This window comes from Pteropus alecto, unplaced genomic scaffold (assembly GCF_000325575.1).
Source record: "Pteropus alecto unplaced genomic scaffold, ASM32557v1 scaffold3, whole genome shotgun sequence".
NCBI classification, from domain to species: domain Eukaryota; kingdom Metazoa; phylum Chordata; class Mammalia; order Chiroptera; family Pteropodidae; genus Pteropus; species Pteropus alecto.
Genome location: NW_006442484.1, coordinates 60,680,607 through 60,703,643, shown reverse-complemented (window position 1 = coordinate 60,703,643; position 23,037 = coordinate 60,680,607). Strand labels below are relative to the sequence as shown.

The window sequence follows — 23,037 nt, the reverse complement described above, 5'->3', positions numbered from 1 at the left end:
ACCAGCTGTTGGTTTTGTTGTGAGCCGGTGCTTTTATGCGCTGTTACCTACTGGGCCGATGTCCGCGGTCAGAGGGGGGAAAAAAGCCATTTGTTTCCGGCTTAAGCAAACTGGTCCAGAGAGCTGTTATCGTGCTCCGTTACCGCCAGGGAAACCGAAATTGTGGAGGCCTTAGACATTTCAAAATTCTACGGGAAGGGTTTTTAACCTGCGCAGGGATAGGGGTTTTCGACAGTACAGCTGACGGCCCCCGGGCTGTGTTATCTTCCCTCCCCTAGCCAGGTCAGCTCTCCATCATTAATTGCTTCTCCCTCTCCAAGTTAACCCACCCGACAACCACCCCCGCCCCCAGCCCCTCCTCGCCTCCAGGGCTCCCGCGCTCCGCCCATCCCACTCTAGTCCCCCCTCTCCCTCTTCTTCCCTTCCGGCCAGACTCTCATTGATCTTCCCTGCCCCCTTCTTCCTTTTCCCTCTCACTGTTCCTCCCCTATTTCCCCTCGCTCTCCACCCCAGCCCACCACGCTTTCAGCCTTTTTCTCTGCGCTCAGATTTGTGCTCCCACTGCAATCGCAGCCTCCTCACTCCGAGAGAGACTTCGGGCGGGAGGTGCAGCGGCGCCGACTGCGCGCAGGCGCACTGGGCGGCGAGCGCGCTGCGTCCGCGCAGGCGCGCGCTGCTTGGGCTTTGCTCCCGCGCGGGCGCCAGGCTTTCGTAGACTCGCTCAGTCAGGGCTTGGGGCCCCGCGGCCAAGGCGTCGTGGTCGTTGTCGTCGTCGTCGTCATGTTTCTTCACTCGGTCAACCTCTGGAACCTGGCGTTTTATGCCTTTATGGTCTTCATGGCGACTCTAGGGCTGTGGGACGTCTTCTTCGACTTCGAAGAGAACAAGTGCAGTATGAGCTACATGTTTGAGTACCCGGAGTATCAGGTGAGTTTCCTCCCTCTCTTTACCTGGGCGCTCCGAGAGTCGGGCCCCTCCTGCCCGGCCCTCCTGTGGGTTTCCCCTGCTTTGGCTCTCCGCGCTTTTCCGACGTCCTCATCCCATACTCACCTCTGTTTTCCCCGCCCCGGAAGACTCTGCAGAACCCCACTATCCCGCCCCCCTTACCTGCCCTTTGTGTCCTTTATTCACGGTGGATGGTTTCCTAGATGGTTTCCCGTGCATCCTCCCAGCCCCACTCGCAGTTGCTCCCCTGTCCTTCCGCCCTCTTCGCGATCCCAAATGCAAGCACCGGCTCTTCTAACTGGCCCCCGTCCAACCTCTTTCATCCCCAGAGACGCAATCTCAGCCCCTCACCCTAAACCCAAACCCCATCTTCCTCGCGTACCTGCCTTCACAGGTCCCCCTGGACCTTCCTTTCCTTAATTCTTCCCCTCTTTCCCAGTGGTTTACGTGTCGGCTCTCGCTTTTCCAGAAAGAGATCTAGCTTCTGCAGAGTGAATTGGCTAGATAGTTCCCAGAGCTGCCTTAGAGACTCCAGGCTTTTACCTCTCTGTGAAAGGCTAAGCTGATGAGTAATTAAATGGAAAGCTATTGAGGTTCCCTCCTGTAAAGATTTTGCGGAGCTTCTTGTTTTGTAGGTTGTGGATCCGTACATGTGCATACATGCCAGTGTTTATGCATGTCGCCTCTTAACCAGTTGCATACGAAATCTATTTCACGGTGTTATTTTTGTTTTCTCACTGTTTGCTATTTAAGAGAGACCCGGACCTTCTTTCTCCCTCTCTTTCTCTCTCCCTCTCTTCCTTTCTCTCTCTCCGCCCCCACCCTCTTCCGTTCCATTTTGAACATTTTCAATCTCGATTGCTTCTTCAGTTCAGCATAGTAGAATCTAGAGTTTCATTCATGACCAGCTGTAAAAAGAGGTTGTGACAGATTACACAACTATGAAAATAAATTTCTCCCGAATGGTTCATTTATTTCTAAACGCATCTCTTAATTACGGAATACATATTATAATAACCCCCTTCTATAAAATGTTTATGTACTCTAATGTATGTTAATAAAATGCATTTTTAGTATACTTTTAAAACGATAGCAAATTTTTTTCTTTAAGGTGAAGGTTGCCGATTGTGATTGCTTCTATGTACAGGTCATTATGGAGGATCATATTTGATTATTATGCTGCTTTTATTTAGACCTTAAAACTACTTAAGGTAGTAGTTTTAAGGATGACAAGCATCCTTTCCCATGGATAAAATTCTAGTTCAGATTTCATTTGTTTTGAGATCCTTACCTTAATTTTGCATCAGTGATTATAAGGGAGTGGAAGCATTTGCTGTCAGATGCTATTGAAAATTTTAACATGTTACTGTTGTCTCTTAATTTCTAAGTGGATATGCAGGATTATGTTTATCAGGGACTATGTATAGTTAAATACTTGGACTTTTAGTTTAGATTTTTAAAAACTGAAAATAGAGCCCTTATAATCTCCTTTGATTTTTCTATGGTTTAATAATTAGGAAACTCCCAATAGGTTGAAGTAGGTTACTTTAGTTTTATACTGCATTGAAGAGTTTGGGTAAAATAAAATTATTTTGGAACAGTATGGTACTAATTCTCATTTATTTTTAGATTGCCCACAGTTACTGAAGCTATTTTAATATTTGCAATAGTAGAACTTGCCTAGTATTGGGAACAAAGCAGATGGACTGCACAGATGCATTTCATGCATCATAAAATTGACTGAGAAGACACAAAATTAGTGTAGCTAATGCAAAAGAGCTATTTTGCTTTTTTTGTTGATGCGTCAGTATTTAGTTGTTTTGATTCACTTTCGCCCTTTGAGGTTTTACATTCAGTCCATAATTGGTTAGTACAGTAGTAATTACAGTGGCAAGAGTTTTTGATCCACACTTTATGGTAAATTTTTATTTTATTATATAAAAAGCTGTGTTAATTCAGTATTATATTTATATTTGACTCAGTCCTCTTATTGTGCGCACCTCTATATAAAAAGCTGTGTTAATTCAGTATTATATTTATATTTGACTCAGTCCTCTTATAGGTTGTGTTATTTTACGAATAAAATAATTATTTGTAATTATTTTACAAATAATTAAGAACCATGGTTTTTAATGATAAGTGTTCTAAATATATTTTATATATTGGTTACTTTTAATATATTTTAAAGTGAGGTCGCTAATTGTTCACAGGATGGTATCCAGCAGATGGAATGTTCTAATTGTTGGGTTTTCTTCTCTTTCTTGACGCCTTTCTTTTTTACTGCTCATTTGCATATTCTTTAGCCGAATTTTAGAGAAAATGAACAATATTTGAAACACACTTAATTTTATTCTTCATTTTTAAAAAAAAGGTGAGACAGGAATTTAAAACTCTTTGTAAAAATGAAGTTTTGAACTCAAAATTGTTTATTCTCTACTTTTAGTTTTTGTAGATTCACTTATTGAGAGTTAACTGAACATCTCACAGAGGTGGCAAAATACACATTATCCTTTAAAGCTTCTTCCTTAGACAGCAAAGCAAAGCTTTCATATGGTAGCAGTTTTAGGCAAATCGTAGAAATAAAAAAAAAAAATCTATATTGTTTTCTCCCATATAGTAATTTGTTTGCCTGTCTTCAGACATGGGATGTAACAGTTATTCTTTGTAAAGAAATGTTGATATTGGAAAATATGAATCATATATTTTGTTAAGTCTGATGTTTATTTAGCAAATCATTTATTGAATGACTACTCTGTCAGGTATGAGTGAGAGGGAATTGGAGATGAATCAGAACTTAGGCCTTTAATATATGTCTTTATAATACAATGGGGGGAGACAGAAATGTAATAGTTAAATCTAAGTGTTATAATTTCACTGTTAGAAAGTGTGTACAGGGCTCTTTATAGAAGAGAGCATTCCAGTCATCTTAGGTAGTCAAAGGCTACAGAAAAGGGGCAGTGAATTGGGTGATGTGCAGAAACAAGAAAATTGCAGGAATAAAGAATAGCATTTGTAAAGGTAGGAAGCATATGTATAAGTAGTGAGCAAAAGCAGTATGTATAGTATGTTACCATTTATGTAAAAAGGAGAAAATAACCTATAAACATATTTGCTTATATATAAGTAAAATATTTCTGGAGGCACAAACTGCTAACTTTGGTTGCCTTCTGGATAGGAAACTGGATGGCTAAAGGACAATGGATATAAAAGAGCCTTTTCAATGCAATGAATCTTGAATTTTGAAGCATATTAAAAATAAATTTTAAAACATAGCATATCTAAGTTATAAGAAAGTGAGTAAGAATAATTAGAGCCAGTTTTTGAAGGACCTCTCCCTTAAACCATTATCAGCTATCTATTGCAGTGAGGAAACACATAAGATGTGTCTGTTTTAACAGGGTATTTCTTGACAGCAGTATGGACAATGGATTGATTCTAGCAAGGAGATTATGATAGGGAGAGAGACAGGTCCGAAAGATTCAGTTGTCCCTAGGTCTTTTTTATCAAGCTGGAGTCCTCTGGAGTATCCTTAAGGGTGAGATGGGCAAGGGACTGAGAGAGCTGTTTGTAAGGGCTTTAAAACTATGTTCCTTTTGATCAAAATCCTTTTTTTTTTTTTTTGTTAATTATGGAACTCAAATTTTTGTTTTAATTCGTAATTGAATTATATATCTCATAAAATAAAGAATTTAGTTTCTTCAGTCAGTATTTTTCTAGCACTTGAGAATTTGTTAGAATTTTTGTCTTTTGAAGGGGGTCTGGGTTAGAGATGAGAAGAACCTGTACTCTGGCAGAGCAGAGTCAAGAGGACACACAGCGCGGCCAGGATTGTGGAGATAATATTTAAGTGTAAAAATAATTGATCTTAATTAAAGTTCTTTTTGTGGGGTAGAGTACTCATTTAAACGATCTATGTAAAATAATCAGGTTAAAATACATTGGAATCCTGTTGCTATAAATGTTTTCTTTTCAAATCCCTTGAGTTGCTTCTGTTTTTTTTCATCAGCATCCTTTTTGTATGCCTATACCTACCTTTTCTGTCCTCAATCTGGTCAAAACCCTGTTTCTTCCTACCATTCATTACCAACTTGAACTCCGTCTGGAAATGCAAGTTTTTCCATTTGCCTACAAATCCTGCTTTTTTTTCATTCTCCCTCTTTTTCATTACTGTGCTTTTTTTTCTACTTCATTTGTATGCATTCATAGTTATAAAAATGTACACTTTCTCACTAAAAATTGCTTTCATAATAGTATATTATGAAATATGTCAAATATAGTCTTTTGCTTATTTTTCTGTCTCCAGAGAATTAAATATTTCTTTTTTGATATATTTGATAGTTTCCTGTTCTTCTGAGTTAATTAACTAATTCAGAACTTTGTTTAGCTACAATTTTAAAAAGAATAATAATCTAATATGCATGTACTGTTATATCAAATGGTACATTCATTTGGGAAGAATTAAGATAAGTGTTTTTTTTTTTTGTTCTCTCGTTTTCATTTTTCTTAATTTCTACCTAAAGAGACAAAATAGTGTATCACTTTCAATTTTGATGATATACAGTGCATAACCAATATCAGGACTAATCTGAGTTGAAGTACATGTACACATATAAAACAAATAGTGGGGTTGGTATTTCTCTATTTTGAATATTTGAGGAGATAAAAAGTTGCTAGTATCTTAAACAATAAGCTCACACTCTAAAGATGTTCTCATGGTGTTATTGGCACAGGTTGTGGTAATATCCTCAGGAATATTCAGGAATGTGCATGAATAATCAGAATTCTGCTTTTTACAACAGGTTTTTCAGTAGTCATCACTGTTTACAGTTTTTAAAATTCATTCAGTAGTTGAAATTTTTATCAAGCACGTGTGTAACACTGCTAGATCATTAAATCTACTGATGTTTACTTAAAATCTGCTGTTCAGTATAACTGGGTTCATTTTTAATGGTTTCTATCATAAAAGAAAAAGCGGAAGAAGAGTTTACACATAACTACCACTTTTGTAGATGCCTACCTTTTGAGGATTAAAACTTAATTTATATTTTGATGAGAAAACTTTTTTAAAATTAAAACTTAATTTATATTTTGATGAGAAAACTTTTTTATGAATTACTGGCTCATTTGGTATACAGTAATATGAATTGCAGAGTATTTTAAGGCTTGCTGACAAACAATGCACCTAGTCTGTGAAAACTGAAACAGATGCTAATTCATTGAAATGTTTATGGTGAGAAGAGTGTACATGTCTTGACCACGACATGGCTATAGGTTCACATTAGTCAAGCACATTGTAGGTCAAAGCCTATTAAGTTGAGAGGTCAGAAAGCTGCATTATAAAAAGAACTTACATTTTTGTTGAATGATGTAACAGCTGGAATATATAGTTGGGCCTGAGTAAAAGCAGAGATATTGCAAAACAGTTTATAATAGCAAAAAAGATAAATTGATTTGATAATGGAAAGCTTTTATCATTTCTAAGTATAATTGATATTGATACTAAAATGCATTTCCAAACATGTTAACATGTAACTTGCTGACATCTACCAGTGTTTTTCTGTTGTCAGTGGCTATTTGGGGTAATTAGTATTCATTAGAATTTCAGATAGTCCCATTTTATGATTTCCTGAAGACCACATGGTTCAGAACTGACATACTTCAAGACTAATTCTCCATATGAATAAACTAAAAGTAGAATTTGTTTTGTGCATTAAGTGCAGTTTTATCAGTAATATTTTTATATAGTACTATTTCAAATTTGTACAATTCAAAAATTGGGTACAGTGAGGCTAAATCATTTAATAAAATTGATTAAAGTGAAATTGTATAATTTAAAAAATCTATTTATCTATTTATTGCTGTAGAAAATAGAACTTCCAAAGAAACTGGCAAAACGCTATCCTGCATATGAATTGTATCTTTATGGAGAAGGATCCTATGCTGAAGAACACAAAATACTTCCTTTAACGGGTATTCCAGTTCTCTTTCTTCCTGGTAATGCTGGAAGTTATAAGCAAGGTAAGTTTCAGAAGTGAATTTTGAAAGCTATAAAATTCAGTTGAATTTATCAGATACATATCTGTGTTAAGTACTGTGCTAGGTATATTGGGAGACGCAAATATGTGACATTTTGTCTGAGAGAAATGCATGTGAGAAGTACAAAGAATAGAATAGTTGAAGACCATTTTGCAAAGAGTAAGGAGAAAAAAAATGGAGTGGGGTGGGATAAATAGATGCTATAGGGATGTAGGAATCAGCAGAAGAAAAAGGCTTATCTTGTAAATGAAGGTTACAGAGAACAGAATCTGAAGCATTGATTAGAAAAGTAAACAGTAGTTTATGTTATGCTGAGCAGGAAAGGGGATTGGTTTCTTTCTTCCTTTTTTTTTTTTCTGGAGCTTTTTAAGTTAGATCTAGAAATACTGAGGACATAAAAGTGAGGGTAGGGAAGTTATATATATAGATTCCAAATTGAATGTTGGCTTGGAGATACAGCAGTTATTTCTCTCATAGCAATCAAATAATCTGGAAGTAATTGCAGCTAAAATCTGCTTTTTTGGTTGTTAAATGGTATATTCTTTTATATAATGAAAATAGAATTAGTTCAACATTTAGTATAATTATTTACCTGTTTATTTATCTAGCTTGTATTTGTGGGGTATCTACCATGAACTAGGCAGTATTCTAGGTATTAGGAATCTAAAAGAGACCAAGACAGATAAAGTCCCTCTCTTTCTTGTTGGGAAGACATATATCAAACACATATGTCAGTAACATTAAAAGTTTGAAAGAAAAATAAACCAGAATAAGGGATAGAGGATAAATAGGGTCAGAAAGTGGCTTGGTGGAGGAAGCGGCCTAGAAAGGCCACTGTGAGGTGATGACATTTGACCAGAGGCTTGAATATAGCAAGGGACTACTGAGGTATGTGACTCTTTGAGGGAAGACTCTGAGGCAGAAACATGCTTGGTGCATTCAAGGCCACTGAGACTAAAAGTGGAAAGAGATGAGGATGCAAAGGTAGCCACCAGCTATATTATATAAGCTGTAGAAAAGACTTTGAATTTTGATCTAAGTGTGTTGGGAAACTTTTGGAGGGTTTTAGGTAGGAAATGGTATAATCTGATTTTCTCGTTAATTATTACATTTGAAATATAACACATACAGAAAATGCATAGACGATAGATATTTGAGTAATGATTATTATAAAGTGAATACCAATGGAACCAAAACCCAAGTCAAGAAGTAGAAGATTGCCTTGAAAATCCCCTGTGTGCCCCTTCCTGGTTAAAACTTCTTTTTTTCTTGATATAACCACAGTTCTAACTTTAAGGTAGTAATTTCCTTGATTTTCTTTATAGTTTTAGCATCTAAATCTGTATCTCTAATACAGTCTGCTTATTTGGGGCTATTTTTGTATGAGTAGCGATTTGTTCATTTTCCTCACTCTATTATTGCATTGAATGACTACACCATAGTTTAAATATCTGTCTTTGGACATTTGTTTTGTTTACATTTATTGGCAATTTAAAATAACGGACTTTATAAAAATCTTGGAGTACATAAGCCTTTGCTTCTGTAAGATATATACCATAGGAGCATAATTTTATGTCACAGGTTATGTGTATCCTTTTATTTTTGCTGATTGTGCTAACTTATACTCCCAGAAGCAGTACATTGTACTTCTCTTTGCTCTTCATTCTTGATAACATTGGAATTGTCAGGTTTTTAAATTTTAACCAATCTAGTGGGTGTGATTTATTTTTTAAAAATGATCACTCTGGCTTTGTTGCATAGAGACTATATTGTGAAGATGCAAGTGTGGGAGTAGGAAAGATACTAAACATCACTAATCATCATGGAAATGCAAGTCAAAACCACAATGAGATAGCATTTCATGCCCGCTAGGGTAATTATAATCTAAAAGATAGATCTTCACAAGTGTTATTGAAGGTATAAAGAAATCGAAATCCTCATACATTGCTGGTGGGAATGTAAAGTGGTACAGCTACTTTGGAATACAGTTTGACAGTTCCTCAGAATATTAAATGTAGAGTTATATGACCCAACAGTTCTACTACTTGGTATCTACCCAAGAAAAATTAAAACGTACATCCATACAAAAACTTGTATACAAATGTTTATTGCAATGCTCTTCATAATAGCTGAAAGGTAGCAACAGCCCAAATGTTCATCAGCTAATGAATGGATGAATAAAATGTGATATATTCATATGATGGAATATTATTCAGCAATAAAAATGAATGAATTACTGATCCATGAATTACATACCTTGTAATTTGTCCAGACCACGGACAAACCTTGAAAACATCGTGATAACTAAAAGAACATGGTCATAAAAAACAACATATTATATGATCCCTTTTATGGAAATGTCCGGAATAGGCAAATCCATAAGGACAGAAAGTAGATTAGTGTTTTCCTAGAATTAGGAGGAGAAAAGGAATGAGGAGTGATTGTTAATGAGTACAGGGTTTTCTTTTAGGGGTAATGAAAAAAATATCTAAAGTTAGATTGCAAAAATGATTATACAGCTCTGTGAATACACTAAAAATAACTGAGTTGTACACTTTACATGATGGGTTGTATAGTATGTGAACTGTACATGTTTTAAAAAATGGAAGAGCAAACAGGTATTTGCTTGCTAAACCACACACTGCAACTTTTAATGCCAATTAATATAATTAGTTAATAAATTCTGTGAAAGGGTTATGAAGCAAAATCTAAAACAGTGCAAACAGGGAGACTAGTCAGGAAACAGTAGTACAGGCAAGAGATGGTGCTTAGATTAAGAAGGTAGTGGTAGGAATGGTGAGAATCCTCGATTGGGGAGATATTTAGAAGAGTGTATGACAGGATTTACACACGGATTGGATGTCATGTATAAGAAAAAGAGACAAGTCAAGCATGAGTACCTAAACCAAATGATGAGCAGACATTTTTTTGTAGGAATTTTCTCATTCTTAAAATACTCAAGAATTTTAAGTATAAAATTCTTATTTCTTATTCAAATAATCTTCCCTTTTGTTTATTATTGCCACTGCAGAAGGAGAAGCAGGTAGAGAATGAATGATCTGTTCATTTTTCATTTAAAATATATTTAGGGCACAAAACATACAACCTCTAGGTTGGTTTATTCTTCTAAATTAATACTATTAAAGGATGTCATCTTAAAATAGGTTTTTTTTAAAAAAAATATTCAGGGCGTAGGATAAAGTTATTTGTTAAGAAACAAGAATGAGTAGACTTTCAGAAATTTCATTTAATATGCACTGTACCCTTTTCATTTGCAGTTCGTTCTATTGGCTCCATTGCACTTAGAAAAGCAGAAGACATTGACTTCAAGTACCACTTTGACTTTTTTAGTGTGAATTTCAATGAAGAACTTGTGGCACTGTATGGTGGAAGTCTTCAGAAGCAGACCAAGTTTGTACATGAATGCATTAAAACAATTCTCAAGCTCTATAAGGTAAGAGATAAGCATGCAAATCAATAGTGATCAACCTAGTATTATCTTTTTTTTAAGGGACTCGGCATATTTTAAATTATTTATTTGTTTATATGGAAGTTGAAGCAAAAATGACACAAAGTTTTTCTTTGTGGTAGTCTGTTGTTTTGAACTCTGGTGGTTTTTGAAGTTTAAATTGAATTTACAAGAAACCTTTCTTGTGAATTTAGGAAAAATAATTTAACTGTATATAAATTAGGTGTATAGTGTATTTCCTAAAAACCATTAGTATGGATTTCTGTTTCTAATTATGACTGTGTAACTGGTACTAGAGTAGACCACTTCCATGTCTAAACAACTATAAAACTAGTCTAGATATGTGAAGCACATGTTTTCAGGTATTGGACAATCAAGCAGCAAAGGATTGATTTCTGAAAGAAGGATAGCATGTGAGGTGAACTCTGTGATTGCCCTAGCTTTCTTCTGCCTAGAAGCACTTGCTAGACCATAACACAAGTAGGTGGAGATCAAGCAGAGCACTGATATCACTTAGCTGAAAAAGGCAGAAATTGGAATTTAGGGCTGCTAAAATTGGCTAGATTTGTGATCAGGATATGCAAAAGAATAGAACTTGACAGAGATGGGAGCTCTAGAAATTTACGTTTTTCAATCTTTGAATGTTATGCTGCATATGCAAAGGACAAGAAATACAAGGCAATGGCATTCCAAGAAGAAAGTGATGGGGTGTGTCCACTTTAGGTGCAAGGAATAATGGGGAATAGTGTCTTTAGAGAAATTTAAAAGAGCAGTAAAACAGACTAGAAATCATTCTGTGCCAGCAATTCTGAACAGTGTCAGGGATAAAATACTGCTACCTAGTGGTTTGAGACATTTCCTTGGTATGCCACAGTACAAGTTCTGGCAAAAAAACAACTTCCGGGGAATTGTGACTACATGGTGCCTGGAAATAGGAGTTCTGACCAACTAGAGCAGAAAGACCTATTCAAGCGAGACACCAGAAAGGACATGATTTAGGAATAGGACTACTACAGCCCTAAAGAGCTACTCCAGTGTCCACCTTAACAATTCTTAAATATAAGCCTCAAAAATATAAAAGGTAAGGATTTACAGTAAAAGATGCACATAATAAGGGAAAAGATGGGAAATCTTAGCAGAGACATAGAACTAAAAAAAAAAAGAACGAAAAGGAAAATTTAGAACTGAAACAGTACATATAAGAAAATGAAAAATTCAGAAGATAGGCTTTAAGCAAAATGAACAATATAGAAAAAAAGATCATTGAATTGAAGAAAAGACAATAAAAACTATTCTAAATGAAGCACAGAGGATAAAAGGATGAAAAGGACAGAGCCTCAGTAACCTGTGGGATAGTACTAAACAGTCTTATATATGTGTAATTGAAATCTCAAGAAGAGAGAGAAATAGGAAAGAAAAAAATATTCAATGAACTGAAGGTTCAATTTCCCAATTATTAAAAATTTTAACACAAATCCGAGAGGATCCATGAATGTCAAGTTGAATAAACACATAATCACACCTACGTATATCATAATCAAATTGTTGAAAACCAAAGTAAAGAGAAAAAACCTTAAAAGCAGCCGAAGAAAATTATGTCATTGAAAAAGAAATTGAAGAAGATACAAATAAATGGAAGCGTATACTGTGCTCACAGGTAGGAAGAATCACTGTCATTCAAATGGCCATACTACCTAAAGCAATCTATAGATTCAGTGCAATCCCTATCAAAATACCAATGGCATGTAATAATCCTAAAATTTATGTGGATCCATAAAAGATCCTGAATAACCACGGCAATCTTGAGAAAGAAGAACAAAGTTGGAGGTATCACACTACCTGATATCAAACTATACAACAAGGCTACAATAATTAGAACAGCATGATAATGGCATGAAAGCAGATACATTGATCATTGGAACAGAATAGAGAGCCCAACAGAAAATAGTCTCAAATTATCTTTTATTAACTACAAAGAGAGAGTAATTTTACAGTGGAGAAATTTGTTAGACATCATCTTAACCAAGATTAACATCACCAGTAGTAAGACATATCAACATCATGAACCCCTATGACATGATGCACTGGGAAGGATACAACATAATTTTTGTGGCTTTATTACCAAAAATGTATAACTTCATTCTAATGAGAAAACTTCAAACAAACTCAAATTGAGAGACACACTAAAAAATAACTAACCAGTGCTCTGCAAATATATTAAGGTCATAAAAAACAAGGAAAGACTGAAGAATTGTTACAGATTAGAGAAGACAAAGGAAAAATAACAATAAATACGGAATGCAGGATGTAATACTAAAATAGAAAAAGTACATTAGTGGAAAAACAGGTAAAGTTTAAATTAGGTCTGCTGTTTAATACTATTGTGTCAATGTATATTTTGATAATTATAGTATAGTTGTATAAAATGCTAACATCAAGGAAAGTTGGGTCAGAAGTATATGGGAGCTCTGCCCTTTTCACAACTTTTCTCTAATTGATTCAAATTAAAAAGGTTAAAAAATTATTTTTAACAAAAATGCATTATGAGATTTATAACTTATTTAGAAGGAGAATATATAATGTGAAAAGGATGGGAAGTGGAGTAAATAGAGTTACTCCACTGTAGTAAGTAGTGGTATAATATTAATTCATGGTAGACCGATAAGGTTGCATATTTTAATTTCTAGAGTAATAACAAAAAAGGAGATATAGCTAAAGAGCAAACAGAAGAGAAGTAGTTGTAAGGAGGAAAGAACAAAAACATATGACAAATAGAAAACAAATGGTAAGTAGATAGAGTTAAATTTAACTATATCAATATTACATTAATTATAGATGGATTAAACACTGCAGTTTAAAGGAAGAGGTTGTCAGAATAGATTAAAAAAAACCAAGACCCACCACCTATATGCTAATCTGTCTATTAGAAAGCAAAAGCCACTTTAAAGATCCTGATAGATTAGAAATAAAAGAATTGAGGAAAATATATATGCCAACATGGATCATATGAAAGCTGCCATGGCTATCTTAATATCAGTTAAATAGATTCTATGAAGATAGATATTACAGGGGAAAAGAGGGACATTTCATAATGATGAGAGTCAGCTCATCAAGTAAGTGAAACAATACCAGCTGAGTATGCACTTTATAAAAGAGCTTCCAAATTCATGAAGCAGAAACTAACAGAACTAAAGAAAAAAATAGGTAAATCCAGTTAGAGAGTTCAGCAGTTCTCTCTCAATAATTGATAAAATAAATAGACATAAAATCAGTAAGGTGTAGATTTGAACACTGTTAACCAGCTTAACCTGTTGACATTTGTAGAACACTGTACCCAAAAACTATAGAAACTATGTTCTCTTTAAATGCACATGAGCCTAATATATGCCATATGCTAGGCCATAAAACAAGTCCCAGTAAATTTCAAGGGATTGAAATCATATATGGTATATTTTCTGAATATAGTAGAATTAAATTAGAAATCAACAACAAAAAGATCAGGAAAAATCTCATATTTGGAAATTACTTCTAGATAACCCAGAGATCAAAAAGAAAATTACAGGTGAAATTTGAAAATGTTTTGAACTGAATTAAAATGAAAACACACCAGAAATTTTAAGATTAGTGGTTAGAAGGAATAAATAGCCTTAAATACTTATATTAGAAATGAACAATGTTTAAAGGCAGTGATCTGGCCTTCCAACTTCAGAAACTATAGAAAGAAAAGCAAAGTAAACTCTAAATAAGGAAACAAAGATGAGAATGACAATGAATGAACTGGAAAACTAAAGAAAAAAATTAATACCAATAGCTGATTTTTTTGAAAAGATCTATAAAATTGATAAACTCGTAACTAGACTAATTAAGAAAGAAAAAGAGAGGGACACAGTTAACAATATCAGAGATGGAAGAGGAGGCATCACTAGAGAGCCTACAGATATTAAGAAAACAGTAAGAGAATATTATGAACAACTTTGTCAGTAAATTTAATGACTCAGATAAATGCAAAATCCCTTGAAACGTAAATTAGAGAACAGACACAAGAAGAAACAATCTCTGACTAGCCCTAAATCTGTTTTAAAATTTTTGAATTTATAATTAAAAATATTAACTGCCAAGAAAAATCTAAGGCCAGATAATTTCACTGATGAATTCTATTAAAAATTTAAGGAAGAAATAATACCCATCTTACACAGACCTTTTTAGAAAATGGAGGAGAGATAACAGCAATTCATTATAAGAGACCATCAAATTCTGAATATAAAAATCAGTGACATTGTTTGGAAAAAAAAAAAACCCAGAGACTTAGTATTCCTTAAGAACACAGATATAAAATCCCCAACAGAAAAGTAGGCTATCAAATCAGCAATATTTTAAAATGTAATACATTATGATCAGATAGGATTTATTCCAAGAATGCAAAGTTGGTTTAAAATCAAGTGTCAATTAATCTAATTTATCATGAGATCATCTCAATAGATGAAGAAAACTCATTTGACTGCATTCAGCATCCATTAATTAAAAATAAATAAATAAATAAAACTCAGATCTGTAAGAATACAAGTAACCTTCTTCTCCCTGAGGAATTGTATTATGAATAGTTTTATGGGAAGAAACAAGCCATATTAGGTTAAGAACCATTATGTATTGGTTAAGATAAATAAGATGTGATCACAGAGTGAGGTTCATTTGCATAAGTGTTATTCACAGTAAACAATCAAATGTTTTTAATGTTGTATAATAGGTAATTTTTTCTTTCCCCATTTTTTAGCTTCTGTCTGCTTCTACCATCTCTATTCAACATTGTACAGAAGTCCTAGCTAGTGCAATAAGGTTAGAAAAAGAAAAAGGGTAAATTAAAACTGTCTGTATTCACAAATGACATAAATATGCAGAAACTTTATTAAAGGAGTTTACAGAAAATTATTAGAATACATCAGGGAATTTGTAAGGTTACAGGATAAATGGTCAGTATTCAAAAATTAATGAACAAATGGAAAGTGAAATTTTAAAATACATTATAATAGTATAAAAATAGGATTCTTTTGGATAAATTTAATGCAAAATGTGCAAGATCTGTACACTGAGAACTTCAAACCTTGCTGAGATAAATTAAAGAAATCTGAAATAAATGGACAGACCAACTTCAGGGATTGGAACACTCAAATTAAGATGTAAGTTCTCCCCAAATTGACCAACAGATTTAATGTAATACAAATCAAAATACCAGCAGGTGTTTTGTAAAAGTTGGCAAGCCTACATACAATTGCAAAGAACCTCAAAAGCCAAATAGTCTTGAAAAAGAGCAAATTTGAAGGACCTGCACTACCTGATTTCGAGACTTAACTATGAAGCTGTTGTAATCCAGCTAGTGTGGTATTCTTTTGCATCTTGAAAATGAAATATAGAAATCAGATTCTGTGGATAAACCAACATTTTGAAGTTATTTCTAAAGCAGGTATTTTTTAACTTAAAAAAAAAAACACTGAATATTATAGGAGGAAACAAGCCATGTTAGGTATAGAACCTTTTATATATCAGATATTTATTGGATAGATAAATAAGGCATGATTACAAAGTGAGATTTCCGTAAATGTCATTCACAACAAACAATCATGTGTTTAATATTATATACTAGGTATGTTTTTCCTCTCTATTTTGTATTTTCAGATTTTTTTCTAATGACTGCATGTTAAAGTTATAATAGAACTATTAAACTTTTTTTAAGTTGAGGCTTTTAGAAAATAAGATTTTTATTACAAGCAAGTACAATAGGGATTAAAGAAAGACAACTGAATCTTGCTGAATATATAGGGTTTGGGTGTGGTAAAGTAAGAAGACATTTCAGATGGAGAAACCTCATTTATTCACATGAGTCCACATGCAAATATAGCAATGAATAAAACAAATGCAAGCCTTCATGGACCTTATGTTCTAGTGGGGGAGGCATATAGGAAACATCAGAAATAAGAAAAATGTATACTATTTTATATGGTGATAAATGCTAAGAAAAAGAATAAAACAGAAGGAGTAGGGAGTTGAGAGTAGAGGACTACAATTATAAATAAGGGTGCCCAGTGAAGACCTCTGTTGAGAAGCAATTTAATACATATTAAAGATGTGAGAGAGTAGCTCAATTATATATCTAAGAAAAGAGTAAGCAGGGAAAAATATATAAGACAAGCGCACACGTGCTGTATTTGAAGAAAAGGAGACTGGTATGGCTTGAGCAGATAGAATGAGTTGGTAAAAGAAGTTGGGGAGAAGGCAGATTATAGAGCCTTGTAGGCAATTTTAAGAATTTTGCCTTTTATTTGAAATGACATGGAAAGCCATTGTAGAGGTTTTTGAACAAAGGAATGACATGTTCTGATTTATTGGGTTTGAACAGTATTATTCTGGATGCTTCTGAGAATAAGCTGAAAGGATATAAGGATGCAGCAGGGAGACCAGTTAGGATGCAGTCGCAGTGATTCAGGCAAGAAATAAAGATAGTTTGGATCAAGTTGGTAGCAGTAGAGATGATACGAAATGGTCAGATCGGTGTAAATCTTAAAGGTTGAGGCAACAAGATTTGCTGGCAGATCAGATATTGAGGGACCTTGTGAGAGAAAAGGAAGAGTTAAGGTTGACCTCGAATTTTTTTGGCTGAAGAGCTAGAAGGATTACAGTGCCATTAACTGAGGTGGGAGAAAATGGAGGAAGAACAGATTTGAAGGAGATTGTTTATTTTTAGACTGTTCGTTTTGGGATGCACATTAGAAATCCCAAGTGTAGCTAGTATGCCGTTGGAGTTTAGAGTTCAAGAGAAGAGGTCCAGTCTGGAGATAATAACTTGAGGGTTGACAGCTTATTGATGTATTTAAAACTGTGAGACTAGATGAGATCACTAATGGAGTCAAGATAGGAAAAAGAAGAGATCTAAAGATTGAGACCTCAGTCACACCATTATTATGAAATGAAAGGAGATGAGAAGGAACTAAAAAGGAGCAGCCTGTGAGGTAAGAGGAGAACCAGGAGAGGGTGTTGTCAAGGAAACCAAGTAAAGCATTTCAAAGAGGAGGAAGTGATCAACCATGTCAAATACTGTTGGTAGGTCAAGTAAGATGAGACTTGAGAATTGGCTATTAGATTCCTTGCGGCTTGATAAAAGCAGTTTTGGGAGAGCGTTGGGATAAAAGCCTGACTGGAATGGGTTTAAGAGAATGGAAGTTGAGAAATTGGAGATAGCAAGGTACTGTATAGATAACTTTTTGAAGAGTTTTTACTGTGAAGAGATGTAGAAAAATGTGTGGTCACTAAGAGTAAAGTGGGAGTAAAAAGGGAACTAACTGTCTATTTTCTACGGGAGAATAACAGTATATTTATATACTAGTAAGAGTATTTTTTTTTTTAAAGAGTGGTTTAATAGAGAGGGAGAAACAGTGATGCAAGAAGAAAGAAGAATTGCTGGAGTGATGTACTTGAGAAGGCCAAAGGGGATATCTTTCAGAGAGCATATGTAGTATTTGGATCACCAAGACCATCCCCAGGCTCTGTGATTCTCCAGGAGGATTCACAGGACTCAGCATATATTTGTACTCCTGTTGTGGTTTATTACCATGAAAGAATACAAAGCGACATGGACAAATAGAAAAAGTGCATGGATTAAAGTTTGGAGGAGACACAGGTGCAAGCTTCCAAAAGTCTTCTTGCAAGGGAGTCACACAGGCTGCGTTTAATTCTTACAGCAACAAGTTGTGACATGTGTAATGTCACAAGAACAGCTCATCAGAGACTCAGTGCCCAAGGTTTTTATTGGGGCCTGGTTATGTAGACACTCTGTGCCTAGCACCCACCAGAATCCCAACCAGAAGGACAGCAGGTGTTCAGCATAAAGCATATTGTTTTCACAGTTTCAGCACAGTGAGCCATCTTTAGCATTTAGAGAATGATGGGAACCCTCCCAAAATCTATGGTCCCAGATTGCAGACCAGAACCAACCTTAAATGCAGTCAGTTTTAAGGATAGCAGTTTCAGGCTTACTGTTAACTTTTCTTCACAAGGTCCAATTTGTTCAGAGTAGTAGGAGAGAGGTCATAGATGAAGGATCACTAAGAAGCAATAAGCAAAAGTGTGGCAGTGGACCTGAGGATACTATGTGGAGACAAAAGATTTTTTTTAATGTGATACTTATTTTAAAAAAATACATAATTGTCAGTGAATAAATTTTATGGAATGCTAGTTTATTTTTAAACTCATGTGCACAATAGGAAAATAATTCAATGAAATAAGATATGTTAATATGATAAGGTAGTATATTGCTGTGGCACCCATTATTCTGGCTTTTTGTGATATTTCCAATTTTAAATAAGTGATCTGACTTCTGATATCCTATCAAATCTAATATTCTGATATACACAAAATATAATTACACCTCTTACATCCAATATAACTAATGGTAAAACATCATTTGCTGGACCCAATTTTTCTAATTTTGGTTTAGAAAACCAAAGTATAGCTGTTAAAAATGTTTGACAGAACACCAAATAGTATGTATACACTATTTACAAGTACATGAAAACATATTTCTGTATCTTATGATAGGAGATTATATAGTGTAATTTTCCTTTTTCTTTAAAATTGCTTATATTTAGAGAGTAGTATTTAGTATTATATTATGGTACTAAGTGTTTATTATATCTTAGTGATTTTTTGTTTAATAGGGTCAAGAATTTGCTCCAAAAAGTGTGGCGATAATTGGTCATTCTATGGGTGGCCTTGTTGCAAGGGCATTGCTTACACTGAAGAATTTTAAACAAGATCTGATAAATCTTCTAATTACACAAGCCACCCCACATGTTGCTCCTGTGATGCCATTAGATCGTTTCATTACAGGTGAGTACTGTTAAATAAACACTGACTGACCTCCCCATTGTTGTTTAGGATTAAACAAATCCTCCAGCTACTCTCTTTAGGGTAGGCTACAGATTAATCCAGGTGCGAAGCAGCTCAGTTTCAAATCAGCACCTCCAGTTCTGAGTATCTCTCTCTGTGACTTTCAACTGAGGCTCATAATTCAAACTGCTGTTAGTTTTCTCTGTCTTTAGCATCTTAACATCTATGGCGTATGTCTTATAATCCCTAGGTACTTGGGCTTCAGTATAGTTACTCTTCAGGATACTGCCTGTCTCTTAAAGTGTGCTATTCCTGTACTCTATTCAATATCAGGTCATATTTAAGTAAAGTAGTAGAAATGTCTTGTTTTTAAACAAATAAGTCTGCTAACACTTTATATGGTGAGGTAGAATTGCTAATAATTGTTGAATTCTAACTATGTTTTGGGTGTTGTGGCAAAGACTTTACATGATGTATTATGTCACTTAATCCTTATAGCAATCCTTTGAGGTATATACCATTGTTATCCCCATGTTTATGTATAGAAAAAAGAGGCTAAGATAAACTTTTCGCCCAAAGTCTTGTGGCAGGAAAATAGTGGAGCCAGTATTTGACCATGGTAAATTTGTTCCTGGGCCTGTGCTCTTAACCCTTGCATGCTTACTTAAGGTACATTGCTATAACAGAGGAAATAAAATTATGGATAATACTATAATGTTGCAGGGAATTTTAAATAAACAGTAGAAGTTTATGGTTGCTGTCATCTAATCAAATAGTGATAATGTCACATAATAAAAATTATGTGCCTGTCAAATTTTTATTAACGTCAAATATTATTTTTACTGCTTATTTTAATATATGAATAGGAGAAAATCTTAAGAAAGAAAGAATTTTTTCCTGATCAGTAAATTTACACAACTTCTTACCCTATCAAAATTTGCATTGTCTTAATTGTGATGAAAATTTTGTTTATAGTTAAGTGAGAAATATACCCTAATGACTCCAAACCAAAGTAGTTTTCCAAAGCACCCAACTTAACACTGCCAAGGAGTAACTTATTTGCTGGAATATCTGGTACAACAGTACTTACAGTGAAGTTTGATTTTTCTCTTATTAAACTTTTTCTGTAGAAATCTTTTATAAAAATTTTTAGTTTTATTATTGGAATTTAAATCTGTATTACTAATTCTAATAATTATAAATGACATAGTAGGTTTAGGAAAAAAACCAAAGCCATAGAGAAGTCATAATACTCATCACCATAATTGAGAAATCTTTCTCTTAACTACATTTTATATGACATAGGTAGATGAGCCATGTAGGTTAAATTGGAATTACTTAAAATACATTTAAAAAAATTCTTTGAGGAAAACTTTGAAGAGCAGTGGTGTGTCTCCAAAAGGCTCAGGCTGAAAGTGATTCTTAGCGTCAAGGTGTTTTTATTATACTTAGCAAGCCTCTTTCCCATTTATTCTGTATTTATTTTTTATTGCATTAAGCCAGAATTAGAATGAAAAAACAAAAGTTCAAGAAATGTTAGATCTTAGGTTTTTAGGAGACTCATACGCTCTCTAGAAATAGATTCTCAGTCTATAATTCGTGGAAATACTGCCCTTAACTGGAGGGAAAGGAAGCCCTGCATCAAGCTCTGCATTTTAGAGGGCCCTGCTCAGGTGCTGCCATTCCTCACAGGGTCAGAGTGCATAGGCCAAGCAGCCTTTCCACTGGAGGCTGTGCCTTTACTTCTAGACCTCTTCCAGGTAGCCAAGCCCCTAGACTTTTCATGCCAATATGCCCCAAGCCCTCTTCCAGGGCCCATGTGGGCCTCTTACCTGGATCCGTTCTGAGGGCAGGTCTGTATAACCCTAAGCTTGACTTGTAGCCAAGGAGTGGCTGTGCATACAGTACAGAGAGAGCTTGGATGTGTGTCAAGGCCCTTGCGATGCAGGATAGAATTGAGATGGGAAGAGAAGAAGGATAACACAGCAATGGGCCAGAGATCTGCTCACCCTATGCTGCCATATAATTCAGTGTCCAGTGCTGAGGTGTCCTACAAGTCTTTATTTGAACTTGCCCTTCCAGGTTATTTGATGATACATTTGTCGAGGTAGGCTGAGAAATATTTATTTATTTATTGGCGAGGCGACCCTTGGTTGACCTCACAGATTGCAAGGACCTTGTCCACTTACAATCCCCCCTTTTTTTTTTTTTTTTTAACACCTACAGCACCTGGTCTTCCTAGGTGGTCTCCCATCCAAGTACTAACCAGGCCTGACTCAACTTAGCTTCCGAGATCAGACGGAATCAGGCTTGTTCAGGGTAGCATGGCGGTAGTGAGAAATATTTATTTAACTGTTGTTAGCTGGAATTTTGACCTTTAAATATTTAGGCATATGGCATGCATACCACATTGGTACTCTTGTCCCAGCCCCTGCAGATGTTAGGAATGGATCTGCTTGGTCACAATCTAAGTAAATACTGCTGAGATTTTTAATGGGAGGAGTATGCTGTTCCAATATGTTTGAAGCCCTCAGTGGAATCAAATGCCAGGATAAAAATGCTTTACGTTTTGATAATCAGGAAAGAAAATGAGAACGCCCCTGTTCTGGCCTTAAATGTTTGACACCGAAATTTTCTCACTGTCTGTTAAGTGGAAACATTATCTGCAAGTTCTTGTCTTTTAACTGCTTGTTACACTAAAGGGGTAGAACCTTAAACCTCACAGGTTTTCTGTAGCTGCATAGTCCCAAGACTAATGTGAATGCCATTCTCCTCACAAATTTTAAGAACTTAAATAGTACATTGTATGGTGGTGGTTGACGGCAGAAGAGAGCTGCTAAGCCCTTATAACCAGGGACACTGGCTATTTCGGAAGCTCTGTAACTCTTTAGCATAATAAACTCTTATCTTTGGAAGAATTTTAAGATTTTTTTTCTTGCAATATTATGTGGCTTATGAGAAAGTAGCATTCATATAGAATGTAGAGACCTGTTTGCATGTGGACTTTTCAAAGCTAATAAAATTTGGGTATCTTTTTTCATTATCAATACCTTTAGTAACTTGTATATTTGTACTTTGATTAAATGGGGAAAGCAGAATGTGTGTGAAGATACTGTGTCAAAATAGAGAAATGCAAATAACTTTATAGAAAATTCAGTGGTTTAATATTAATATTATGGATATCTTATTGCAGAGAATGACTACTAATTTTTAATGTATGTCTTTTTTATTTTCTATCAGATTTTTATATGACTGTAAACAACTATTGGATTCTAAATGCTAGACACATAAATTTAACAACGCTTTCTGTAGCTGGAGGATTCCGGGATTACCAAGTTCGTTCAGGACTGACTTTTCTGCCAAAATTAAGCCATCATACCAGTGCCTTATCTGTTGTGGTAATCTCTTTTAAGATTCTACTAAAATAATATGTTAGACACAGTGGGCCATGAAAGGAGAAATAGTATGTAGCTGCTTGAAATGATTGCTGAGATTGGTGTGGTACTGCTCTGTGTGTGTGCTTGTGTGTGTGTGAGACAGAGAGAGAGAGAGACAGAGAGATGGAGAGAGGAACAGAGAGAAAATGTGAATGAAAATGAATGAACGAATGAACAAATGAATATGTTGGGAAGGCAGAGGCGTGGATGCTTATGTCTGTAGAAAGTAAAAATGGTCTTAACTTTGTGAAAATAATTCTTATTTATGAGAAT

General features: G+C 34.9%; 1 protein-coding gene and 1 pseudogene across 2 annotated transcripts in view; one reads left to right on the top strand and one right to left on the bottom strand.

The window, feature by feature from the left end:
* Positions 1 to 660: 660 nt before the first annotated feature.
* PGAP1 (post-GPI attachment to proteins 1) overlaps positions 661 to 23,037 on the top strand; it is a 70,452-nt gene continuing 48,075 nt past the window's right edge. Inside the window, exons 1-5 of one of the 2 annotated variants that reach the window (XM_015596675.2) lie at positions 661 to 927; positions 6,810 to 6,963; positions 10,260 to 10,435; positions 19,156 to 19,327; positions 22,568 to 22,725. In XM_015596675.2, coding sequence (XP_015452161.1) covers positions 781 to 927; positions 6,810 to 6,963; positions 10,260 to 10,435; positions 19,156 to 19,327; positions 22,568 to 22,725 — 807 coding nt within the window. In that variant the 5' untranslated portion in view covers positions 661 to 780. The remainder of the gene's footprint in view (positions 928 to 6,809; positions 6,964 to 10,259; positions 10,436 to 19,155; positions 19,328 to 22,567; positions 22,726 to 23,037) is intronic. The other variant, XM_006921307.3, reaches the window with a different exon arrangement.
* LOC112470726 lies at positions 21,545 to 21,663 on the bottom strand (annotated as a pseudogene).